Source organism: Olea europaea, chromosome 11 (assembly GCF_002742605.1).
Source record: "Olea europaea var. sylvestris chromosome 11, O_europaea_v1, whole genome shotgun sequence".
Lineage (NCBI taxonomy): Eukaryota > Viridiplantae > Streptophyta > Magnoliopsida > Lamiales > Oleaceae > Olea > Olea europaea.
This window is the reverse complement of record NC_036247.1, coordinates 28,920,487-28,933,217: the sequence shown is the minus strand read 5'-3', so window position 1 is coordinate 28,933,217 and position 12,731 is coordinate 28,920,487. Positions and strand designations below refer to the sequence as shown.

The window sequence follows — 12,731 nt, the reverse complement described above, 5'->3', positions numbered from 1 at the left end:
CCGAATTTTTATAAGTAATTTTTTTTGTAGAAGGATAAATAAATAAATAAAAATTCATAAAATATTTGGGGGTCTGTCCCGATAACCCTGTCTAGTTATTCGTCTTTAACATGATTAACCTTTAAAGTTGGAATTATCTTAATATTTCGAAGTTTGCTATAAAAAATAATAACATCTACTAGCTCTACCTAATACATCAAAATTTTAGTGCAAGAGTTCAATTTTTAAGAAAAAATTAATATGTATAATAGCTGATACCTAATACAACAAATATTTCTAGCACGAGTCTGGTTTCTCTTCGTTTGTAAGATTTAATATATCTAATAGCTGTAATCTAATAAAACAAAATTTTATAGCGAGTCAGATTTACACTTGTTTAAGAATCCATAAACTAAGCATAGATAATCTTATGGACAGTTCTGGCGTGAGGTTTTCATCTTCTTTCCTTGGATGTTCCAACTACCAATCATAGATCAACCCTCCTCTCTTCCAGAATAGTAGTATATAATCACTGACATACCAACATTTGCAGGTATATTTCTCTTTCTTTGACTCTGTCCTTGATTAATTTTCATTTGTGTCAAGCAATGGAGAGCCAAAGCAACGTTGATCCTCTGCATAATCATGACATCCGTATCTCAACCCCTCAAGGCCCAACTCCATCTAAGGCCCGTCGCTCTGATTTTCCCAAAGATTTTATCTTTGGTGCTGCAACATCCGCTTATCAGGTTTGTGTGTGGTGATGATTTTAGTTTCTTTTTTCTTTGTTAATACTTTCTACAGATATATTCACCTTATTAAACTCCCGTTAGGTAGCAATTTTTCACCCAAAAAAATTATTTTTTTAACCTTTATTTTATTATTTCAGCCGCCATTTTTTATTTCTTTACGTATCGATGAGACCCACTTTTCTCTTTAATAATCAAAAAATAAATTCTCATAATCATTACCGAACAGACACTAAACATACTATTAATATTGATGGGAAGATAATAAGAATTGTTAAAAAAATCTAGAGAATGCATGTATACGTAAGAAGGCTCGTGCAAATGTAATTGAAATTGCATGTGTTCTTCCTAATAATTATCGGGGGGAAAAAGTGCAACAAACACTTGATTTATTGGAAAAAATAAAAAAAACGAAAATATTATTCAATGAAAACGAAAAGTAAGAAAGAAACGTGGATGAATTTAGTTGGACACCCACTTACCATCTCCCCACATAAAGTTAGAATGCTAAACGCCATGCATGCACACTTTACTCTTTTTTCTGCTTTTCTCTCTGCAGTCTACACTAAGCCCAGTTTGATTTTCATTCTTATAAGAATGATAATAAAAAATATAGTCGTTATGAGATCCACACAAGAGAGAAGGAGTCAAATATGGTGGCTTAATATGATAAATAACGATCATATTTTTCATTTTCTTGATCAAAGATGGGAAACAAACGGGGCATAAATCTATCGAACATAAATTTAGCTGCAATTTTTTCGCCCACTATAATATTATTCGGTGCAGTGGACCACCTACTATAGTTTTTCTATACCAAGACCAATTAAAAATAGCTTTGTTTGAGTCAAATCCTATATATAATTCGTGTTTTGGGCCATATATATAATATGTGCAGGTCGAAGGTGCCTGGAATGAAGCTGGCAAAGGCGAGAGTAATTGGGATCGTTTTACAGCAGATCATCCTGGTCTCTCTCTCTCTCTCTCTCTCTCTCTCTCTCTCTCTATATAGACACACACTCACACGCACAAGCATCACACAAACAAGGGTGTATATGTGTTTTCTAAGGGATTTTTGTTGAGGTGACAGATAAAATTCAAGACAAAGGCAACGGACGTTTGGCTATTGATCACTACCATCTGTGGAAGGTACTTCACTATAGCATGTTTATTCCAACTTTTAACATTGGATGGGCCTGAATAGAAATTAATGTCAGGATTGAGCTAGGTTTACAGCAATTTATACAATCATCTCACATGGATGGACCCACGATTAAAAATCGAGGGCGGTATAAATTGCTTGTACAGCACAAAACCCTTAATTTAAACTTATCCGTGTTGGTGTACATGACACTTGAATTATATTAATTTGGAAATAGTCTTTCTCTAATCACGTGGAATAAAATAATACGCTTAATAAGAAGATTTAGACCAAATTATTTATTTGAATAATGTGAAAAAATTTACATGATTTGCAATATGTAAACTTATGTGTAAACAAATACTTCACTTATAATTAAATAAGTCCCCATTTAGCCCCCATTTTTTTAAAGCTTATTTTATCCAAATTCATTTTCAAGCATAAATTTTAGGGAATACAATTTTAACCACTCATTTCATCAATTTTTATCACAATCTATTAAAAATTTAATTTTTAATCCAATCAATCAGGGGCCAAGAAAGTTTTTTAAAATTTGGAGTTCTTTTATTTAATTGAAGTTAATGTTAAAAAGTCACCTTTTTATTTATTTATTTTGATAATACCATAAGGTGGTGCTTAGAAGTTTTTCCCATCGATTTTGGGTGGCATCTTTTATTAGGAGTTAAAAAAATCAGTGCATGATATTTTTGGGTTTGAATGGTTTAAAATTAACCAAAAATAATTTTAGTGTAATTTTGACTGATTCTTGTAACCCACCAAATCGACGAATTTTAATTGTTTCTCATATTTTATCCTAATTTTACCCTCTATAAAATAATTATTTACAGGCCAATTTATTTTGTTCAAAACTAACTTGTACATAAAAATATATTAACTAAAAAATTATTTATAAGTAAAAAAATTATATTATAATTAAAAAATTAATAATAAATAAATATTACGTTGAAGATAAATCTCTTTTATGTACTTTTTTTTACAAAATAAAAATTCTACTAATAACGCAAAAATTCACTTGAAAATATAAAAAAATGCTTATAAGTAAAAAGGAAATATTTAAAATTACATAACTAATTTATAATTATAAATTTTATTTATAAGTAAAAAATAAACTTAAAATTTTAATAAAACATTTAACTTTCTTTAACTTTTAAGTTATATATTAACTTTTTGTGTGTGTGTGTATATATATATATATATATATATATATAAGTAAAATATCATTTGTAAATAAAAAATTACATATAAGAAACTATAAATTGAAAATTTCACTAAGTAATTTATATGTAATTTTATTCTTTTAAAAAAATTTCAAAAGGAATGGATAATAATCTCGCAAGTATTGATTGGACTATATTAAAAATTATTACTATAATCACTAAAAATTGATATGCTCATAAACATTTAAAATCAGCACTTTTAGAAAAAGGTTATAATCGATACCTTGAAACTTCCAACCGGACCCTAAGAGTACTTTTAAATAGGGCTAGAAAAAACTCCCGAATCAAACCAATCGAACCCGATCGAGCGATTCTTCTTAAGTTAAATATCTAACCGGAACGGGTATTTAAATCAAGAACTGACAGGTTTGGTTTGATTCTCAATTCTTGATCTAGAACTGAAAAACTAAATAAGAACTGAATCTGCCAAAATTTTTTAATTAATTTATTTTAAATAAGTTAAATTATTTTATTTTTTCTAAATAAATTTATTAACTCGTTAATTTAACTCAAACCCAAAATTATGATTTTCCTAGTTTTGATTTTGAGTTCAAAACCAATTTAATCAAATTGATTTAAGTTTTTTATCCAAATCTTTTAATCTACCATAGTATCGTTTCTACCGTTCTGGAGTAATCGAATTGAAACTCGACAACGCTTTTCTTAATTATTGTGAGCTCGTTATTTTCCTCTTGTAATTTTAACAATCAAATCTATGAAATACACAGCAAAGAAAGACGTAGAAGACACATAAGATTGAACTATGTTATTTTGTAAGAGCTAAGATTGAACATATTATTAGTTTAATTAATGTAGTTTTGTAAATATTAAAAATTTTAACTATAATACGGAATCTGGAACTGAATGAAACCAAACCCGAACGGTTCCATAAATAAATTTGGACCTAACGATTCTACTAACTAAATATCCGAAAATTCTGGATCTGATTCGATTTTCATTAGAACCGAATAGTCGGACCATGTCCAGCCCTATTTTTAAAAATGTAAATTTTTTATTTATATATATATATATATATATATATATATAAACGCATTAACTTATAATTAAACAAGCAAGTTTAAAATAAAATAACATTTTTATTGATCTAAGTTAAAAATATGCAAGTTTTTTATTTTGGCACAAATTAAATGTTAACTTCTGGAAAAAAAAAACTATATATATTGAATAAGAAAGTAAGTTATCAAACATATTTAAAGACAAAATTTGTTTAAAAGTAAATTTACTTTACTTTTTAAGAGTTGCGCAATTGGCATGATAAGAATATTCCTAGCCTGTGTAGGCCTACTCCCACTGCCTTTTCGCCAAATAAGCTCAACCAAGATACTGTTATAAATTTTTACATTTCAATACTTAAGTGTTCTTTTGATAAAATGTAGCATCGAATGTTCTATTTTAACACTACACCATAATCTTTGTACAATCTTCTAATCCAGTCCTCACTAAACATAATCCTACTAAATATATCCCCTTAGTATCAAATGTAACTTAGGTTGAATAAATTGTTATTTTGATATTTATAATTGAAAATTTTACTTATTTTGATAAGTGTTAGCTATTTTATGACACACACACACACAAATAAATTAAGTATGTTATTTTTTTATTCTCATTTTAGCATAAAATAGTAACATACTTTGAAAGGATAGTATTGACTTACTATCAAAATGATACTCTCAAACAAATAACTTATTTCAATTTTAATATAGAAACAAAAGATTTAACAAAAATCTACTTATGAGTAGGGACGGAGGTGCAAGGGGTGACTACACTTAATTATATTCGTCTCCAGAGGGTTCGTAGGGAAAAACTTTAGCCCACAAATTTTAAGAAGTTGTAGTCTATTATCTATCCCCATGATGTTTGCCCCACAAATGTGCCTACTAATTTTTTTCGTCTACAAATGCTTTTTCCCACAAATACGAACATTTCCATACAAATAAATTTTGTACGGAAAACATAAAATTCTCGTAGTGATAGCTTCACTACTTATAAGTTAAGCTCCACTACTTGTAAGTTGTAAGTTAACATGTTAACCTTAGCCAAAAACTATACAAGGATAACTCGAATATAAACTTTTTTTTTTAATTTTAATTTCATTGGATTTCAATGATTCTGTCCTTTTTTAATTACAAATATTCCACCTTCAAATTAGCTGTTGAGTTCCACGATAACTAGAAAACAATAACGAGAAATTCTTTGTACTTATTTTCAATAATGTTTCAGGAAGATGTGACTTTGATAAAGAAAGTGGGTTTGGGTTCTTATAGATTTTCAATTGCTTGGACGAGAATATTACCAGGTAAATGTGTGCATACGTATAGTGCATCATTTTTTATCAAAAATAATAATCAATCTAAATTGGCATTTCAGGAGGAAGATTAAGTGCTGGTGTAAATAGAGAAGGAATTAATTACTATAATGATCTCATAAACTTGCTCTTGGGCGAAGGTGTTGTCTTTTGTCTTTAACGATTATTCTTACCTTGCATGTTAAATGTTAATTACTATAATGATCTCATCATTTTTTGTTTACTTCAAGAGTTAAATGTTAAAACTAACATAGTTTTATTTAAGAAGCGGAATTAAAATGATAAAAGATCTTACCTTGTATTCTTGTAAACTATTTTATAGGCATTATACCTTGTGCAACTATCTTTCATTGGCATGTTCCCCAATGTTTGGAAGACGAGTATGGTGGCTTTCTAAGCCCTCGAATTGTGTAAGTAAAAATGCGTAACTAGGTACAATTACTTGGGAATTTTCGGAAAAAGAAAGCAAATTTAAAAGAAACAAGGATATTTATTCAGAAATATTTTGGAAATCCCCTTTAGACAAATTGAATTTCTGTACTATCAAGTTCAGCTCTTATACGAAAATTGAGTAAGTTAATGTTGCAGTTAAAACGTATTATACAGTGGAACTTTTTTTGATACATTCTTGTGTATTATAGGGAAGATTTTTCTGATTTTGCTGAGATTTGTTTCTGGGAATTTGGTGATCGTGTGAAACTTTGGATCACATTGAATGAGCCATGGAGCTTTTCTGTTTCCGGATATGCATTAGGTTCTTTTGCACCTGGCCGGGGTCCAACACACGAGGACCATGTAACAAAACCTGTCCATCGCCATAGATGCAATGTTCAGGATCCAATTATTTGCAGCGATGGAAATCCAGGCACCGAACCGTATATTGTTGCACATCATTTGATCCTTGCTCATGCAGTAGCAGTTGATATATACAAGAAAAACTTTCAGGTTGTTGTTTTTATCTTATGCAAGCAATTCTGTTCACTTTTGAGATTTTGTAATAGTTTATGCAAATACATTTGTACAGAAACTTCAAGGGGGCAAGATAGGAGTCACAAATGTTACAGCATGGTATGAACCACTCAATAACACAACAGCTGATAAAGAAGCTGCTTCAAGGGCAGTTGATTTTTCGTTGGGATGGTAAGTGGTTCTGCCCAGTTTCTTGAAGCCCCAAGTACTTAGTTAATTTTTTGATTGAACAGTATCACAATTAGGGGCTGGCTTTTACCTGTTTTTATTCTCTATTCTCGGTAGTTTTATGTATAAAAAATTGTGAATTTCTTAACTGTTGCCAATTATTCTGTATTCATAGAGAATCATTGATGTCCAAATCCTTAATATTCAAAGGAGTCAACGAGTTTTTGAGTCACTTAGTTAGAATCAGTTCGGGGAGAAGGAAAAACTTCTCTTTTGGGAAGCCAAAGTACTTAATTAGTTTGGGGGTGGGGCAAAAACTTGAACGTGATTAGAACCTCTCTTCAGTTGGTTCGAAACTTTAGTAATCAATTCTGAAGAATTTAAGTGAGACAAAAAAATGGCTCCTACTTTAGAAGTTTTCTTCCTGGTCGCAAGTCTCAATCCTATTTTACGCTTTTTCAGGTTTGTAGCACCCGTGGTTACTGGTGATTACCCACCAGTTATGAGACGATTAGTAGGAGACCGCCTTCCCAAATTTACACCAGAACAGGCTAATCTGGTGAAGGGATCCTATGACATTTTAGGAATAAATTATTACACTACACAATATGCAACCAATTCACCTAAGACACCTGGTGCAAGACCAAGTTACAATACCGATCAGGAGGTTCAAACATCAAGTAAGTATGAGATCTTTTTCATGTACATGATAACCTCATAAACATTATATGTCATAACACACTTGTAATGTGGTTCTCACTCTCTCAATACGCTGTAGCTGAACGTAATGGGACGCCGATTGGTGAACAGGTATGTTAATACTTTTCCCTTTCCTCAGAAATAAAAATTAGATATAGATCAGATAATCCAACAGTTTATGCTTCAGCATTTATTTACGCAGAAGAGATTTCAATGATTTATTCTAGTGCATACGTAATAATAGGCTGCTCAAAGATATAACTTACTATACCATTGGTTTCTATTGTTTATAAACAAGTTTCTAATATAATTTTAATCTCCTTCATTTTGTCAGGCTGGTTCGAGTTGGTTGTTCATTGTTCCAGAAGGGCTTTACAAGCTCTTGGTTCATATGAAAGAAAGATACAGTAATCCCAACATTTACATCACAGAGAATGGTAAATTCACAGCACATTGCTAAGACTTTTTTCTACTGCAAAATACTAATGTAACTTAATGGATGATTTTATGAAGGGGTGGATGAATTAAACAACAAAACAACAGTTGCACAAGCTCGGTTTGATGACATGAGGGTTAGATATCACCATGACCACCTTGTTCAACTTAAAAAAGCAATGGAGTAAGTCATCATTCATATAATTATTGAATCGACCCAGACTGTAAATTTGTAAAATGAATTGACTATTCTTGTAACAAAACTAATCTTCATACTTTCGCTTTCATATTCAGCCACGGTGTTCGGGTGAAGGCTTATTATATATGGTCAATGTTCGACAATTTTGAATGGGCTGATGGGTACAGCGTTAGGTTTGGTATCATTCATGTAGATTTTGAGAATAATCAGTTGAAAAGGTTCCCAAAGAGCTCTGCTATATGGTGGACGAATTTCTTGAACGTGAAGAAGGTCAAGAAGCAGGTCAAGGACAAGAAGCAGGACAAGAAGCTCTTCCTTCTGTTCTGAAATGTTATGTTGAATAATGCATGTGTGCTGTAGTTCCTTTGTTTGCTTGTAGTTTGCTGTGGGAATCGAAAGCTCAGTTTCTGTAAATGAAAGATTTCGAGTGTGTTCCGCTTCTCTTTAGTTTGTCGAATAATGCATTTTTGGAATGCGTCTGTATTTGTATATTGTGTGTACGCTAACACGCGATCTTCATTCTAAGAACATTATTTTCTCCACTTGTTTGTATTTGGTGTAATGAGTTTAGGTTGTGAAATTGTTTCTTTTTCTTTAGAAGTTCTGTGACTTCAAACGAAAACACCTTATTTGAGCCCCATTACACTACAACAAAAATGGTTTTTTGCAACATGCAAAAGACAACATTCGTTAATTAAACGTTGCTAAAGGGGTCAATCGCAACATTCAAATACATGAATGTTGCCATTGCTTAATATAAATGAGCTTTGGTAATATTTTTTAAGTAAATGTTGCTAATGTCGCCTTTTTGCAACGTTTATTTAGTGTTGCGAAAAGTTTTCTCTTTCGCAACATTTATAAAATGTTGCAAAAAGTTTTGGTTTTGGCAACGTTTATAAAACGTTGCAAAAATCTATCTTTGGCAACGTTTATAAAAAATTTGCCAAAAGCCGTCTCTTGCAACGTTTATAAAACGTTGCAAAAAGTTTTATTTTTCACAACATTTATAAACGTTGCCAAAAATCGATCTTTGACAACGTTTATAAAAGGTTGTGAAAACCTTTTTTTTAGGCAATTAATGGACGAGACTAAGAGTAAAATAGGTAGAGGTAATACTCAAACCACGAGTTTTACTCCCACGCGATCGGCGCCGCTCGTCTCTCCTCTCTATCCCGCCACCTTCCACCACTGACCACCGGCCTCCCACATTCGAGCCCTAAACGCAGGTCACGCAACACCTTCAAGCCCTAGACACAGCAACTTCAAGCCCTTGAACTTCGCGAGATGCGGCAGCCAGCAACAGTCCTTCGAGTCTACATTTCCACCAATGATTCAACGGCAAAGGAAAAAGAAGGTAAAGCCCCTTGATTCTAATTCCTAAACCGCACTGAAGTTCTATCTGAAAATTAATTTTCTTGTTCATTCTGTGAATCCCATTTAAAAGAGCAAGTTTTTGGGTTTTTGAATTTTCTTTTTCTAGCTCCTAGTTTTTCACAAGATTTGTCAATTAATTGATGATTTATTTGTTGTAATTGAGTTAGCTTTGAAAATATGCTTTCACTACTGTTTTTGTTTTGTGCATTTCTTAGAATTGGCTGTGAAAGAGCACTATTTATTTGGACATGAAATCCCGAATTTGTAGTTCTGTTGAGGATGAATGGATGATAAATTGGGGGCACCATTCGGGAAATTTGGAGTGAGGAATTCTAGCCTAGGAGCTGGCAAATTACCCGACTGTGTTGGCTTTTTAGCTATGGTTACTACAAAATAAAATATTATCTATATCGATCAAATTGCTGGTTGTGCAATAAAGCAATAATAATTCTTTTTAGGATCAAACATCTTTATTGTTATGGTTTTGCAAAGTTTTTTCTAGCAAAGTTTTTTCTAGATTGATAGCGTGTATGCATATGTTGTGTATACCTGTGCGAATGTGTACCTATACTAATCGATACGCCCATAAAACAATCATTTGTAATTGCATATGCATATGCATGTAAATAATTTATAATGCTTTTCCTCTTGAATGGCGTTTACCAGTTGCCTCATATGTTGCCATTGGAGGAAGCATTTGCTACTGCTGTTTCTGCCCTTGGCATTGAGAATAAGGATGGGCTTCTTGTGTATGATGGAAAATTACTTTTCAGTGCAGCTCATGTTTGGTGGTGAGTTTTAAATTCAAACCAAAGAAACAAAATAGAAGCATTAAACTTGTGAGTTCTTTGATTATGAGTGAGAAACTCGTCAACTTCTTTTATATAACAGGATGTTCCATGTTTTTGGTCATGACAAAATTTGGGTTTTAGATGGAGGCCTGCCAAGATGGCGTGCTTCGGGATTTGATGTTGAATCAAGTGCTTCAAATGATGCTATCTTCAAAGCTCGTGCTGCCAGTGAGGCAATTGAGAAAGTATACCAAGGACAGCATGTAAGTCATTGGTTATCTATGTAAAATTGTGTTAACTATCTTTGGTTCATAATGCGTTAGTTGTTTGGATGATTGGTAGAAATCATCAATATTACACGTATTTCTCAGTCATCAATACATATTTTATGAGTTAAAATAAAGTCAAAGTTGCCAAAGACATCTGAATGTTGGCACTGTTGGCCAACCACTATATAATCTGCTTTCTAGAACCGTCTGTGTGTTTGAAGGTCACAAAATTGTCACATTACATAATGAGTTCAATAGTTCACAGAATGAAGGTTTTACTTGGAACATTATTTATAATTCAACCATTCCTTATGATGCAAGCTTACCATTCCTTTTGGCTTGTCATTGGACTACTATTTCTCTGTTCTGTAAAACCTTTCATTCTTCTACTATTGTGATGTGCTGTTCAAAAACGTTGATAGTGTTTACATTGTCTTAGTTTCTGTTTTGCTTAATGTTTTCAGATGTTCAAGAATTATTATGAATTCCAATCATTTATTGTCCAATCATTTTTTTTTCCAGATGGTCATGTTTTTAATGTCCAGCTTCCTCTTCTTTTTGGTGTACCAATGAACAATATCTTTTCCTTTGTGCCATTTTCTCATTCTCTTTTCTTGTGAGCATTTACTCATGGCCTTTTGCGTTACTGCATAAAAAAATAAAAATAAAAATAAAAATTTGAGGGTTCGTTTAGTAAACAATAATTTCCAGGTTGATGTTGGCTTATGTCACTTGTGCATTTAACTTATAAAAACTCCTTTTTTATTTATTTCTAACTTTACAGATGGGTTCATTCTTCATGGTTCTCAAGATATAGGGACTGTACAAGTCTGATTGTCGCATCTATATCATATCTTGTTTATCAGACTATAGTTTCGAGAATCGCTTGTAAGAAAAAATAATAAGAGAGAACTTACAAGAAAGCTACTAAGGTAATTGGTTGCAAGTATGGCTAAGCAAATGGATCTATTCTGTTGCAATTGGATTGATGGATCCGGTTCAACTGCAGTGGCCAAGGGGTAGGAATTTGCAAATTTCATGGTGCAATTTGGATTGTCTACTCAAATTTTTGTAGGTAGTGATTGTTCCTTCTTTTTTTTCTTTCTTTTTTTTTTTTTTTTTTTTTTTTTTTTTGTATATTATTCATGGAAGAGGTGATTAAATTTTTGTACAGAGGCATTTTTGTATATTATTTTTGTAGGTAGTGATTGTCCAAATTTTGTTTTTTTTTTTTTTTTGTTTTTTGTATATTATTCATGGAAGAGGTGATTAAATTTTTGTACTGAGGCATTTTTGTATATTATTTTTGAAGGTAGTGATTGTCCAATATTTTTTATTTTTATTATTTATTTATTTATTTTTAAGTTATGTGGTCTTGTATTATGTTCAAGTGTATTGATTCAAAAATTTGTAATGAGATTATCAATTTTTATGCAATTTCAAAATTTGTTCACAAATTGTCATTTTCAATTTTACAAATCAATTAATATAAATTGGTGTTAAAAAAACTATGACAACGTTTAAACAGCGTTGCAAAAGAAAAATCAATTAATATAAATTTGTGTAAAAAAAACTACGGCAACGTTTAAACAACGTTGCAAAAGACAGTCTTTTGCAACGTTGATAAAATGCTGCAAAAGCTAGTCTCTTGCAACGTTAAATAAACGCTGCAAAAAGTCTTCTCTCAATGGCGACATCGACCTTTGCAATACAAGGTAAAACGTTGTAAAAGGTCTTTTGCAGCATTTTTTTGCCGTTGCAAAAACTTTTTTTTGTGTAGTGTTATTTCCATCAAAATACATTCTTCAACTGTGACTTGACTCAATTTTAATCACACATTCTTCATTAAAATAGTATTACACTCAAATTTAAAACTTTTCTTTATTTTTAATTACATTTCTCATCAATACACTATTTAAAAATGTATTTTATTGTCAAGAATAGGGCTCAAAGAAGGGCATAATGTGTTGACTAAATTGTTTTCACTGCCATTTCATGAGAATAAAGAATATTGATTCATCGACATTGCTAATTTATAAGCCTGGTATGAGCCCGATTTTTCTCAAAACTTATTTTCAAGCACAAATTTTCCCATAAAAAAATTTTACACAACTAAAATTTTTCCATACTTTTTGACTAAGATTCTACAAAAAATCACCATTGAAAAACACATTTCTCCCAAAAAAAAAATAAAATAATAATAATAATAAAATGGGGGCTCAAATAGGTGTTAAGTATTACTATAAAAAAAAAAAAAATCATTTTTTGACCCACACAAAAAATTTATTGGTAAATAAAAAAATTGAAGAATTCTTATGTTTATAGAAGTATAAGAGCAATCCAATGAATTCTCTAAATACAAGATACTTCTATTTAAGAGAGTCAATACTA

General features: G+C 31.3%; 1 protein-coding gene across 1 annotated transcript; it reads left to right on the top strand.

The window, feature by feature from the left end:
* The first annotated feature begins 552 nt into the window (after window positions 1-552).
* Window positions 553-8,194, top strand: LOC111403991 (raucaffricine-O-beta-D-glucosidase-like). The gene is made up of 12 exons (XM_023032687.1): window positions 553-728; window positions 1,627-1,696; window positions 1,819-1,877; window positions 5,352-5,427; window positions 5,499-5,576; window positions 5,759-5,846; window positions 6,078-6,381; window positions 6,461-6,576; window positions 7,036-7,253; window positions 7,352-7,383; window positions 7,607-7,891; window positions 8,002-8,194. The coding sequence occupies exons 1-11, from the start codon at window positions 588-590 to the stop codon at window positions 7,730-7,732; spliced, it is 1,308 nt and encodes a 435-aa protein (XP_022888455.1). The 5' UTR covers window positions 553-587; the 3' UTR covers window positions 7,733-7,891; window positions 8,002-8,194.
* Window positions 8,195-12,731: the final 4,537 nt, after the last annotated feature.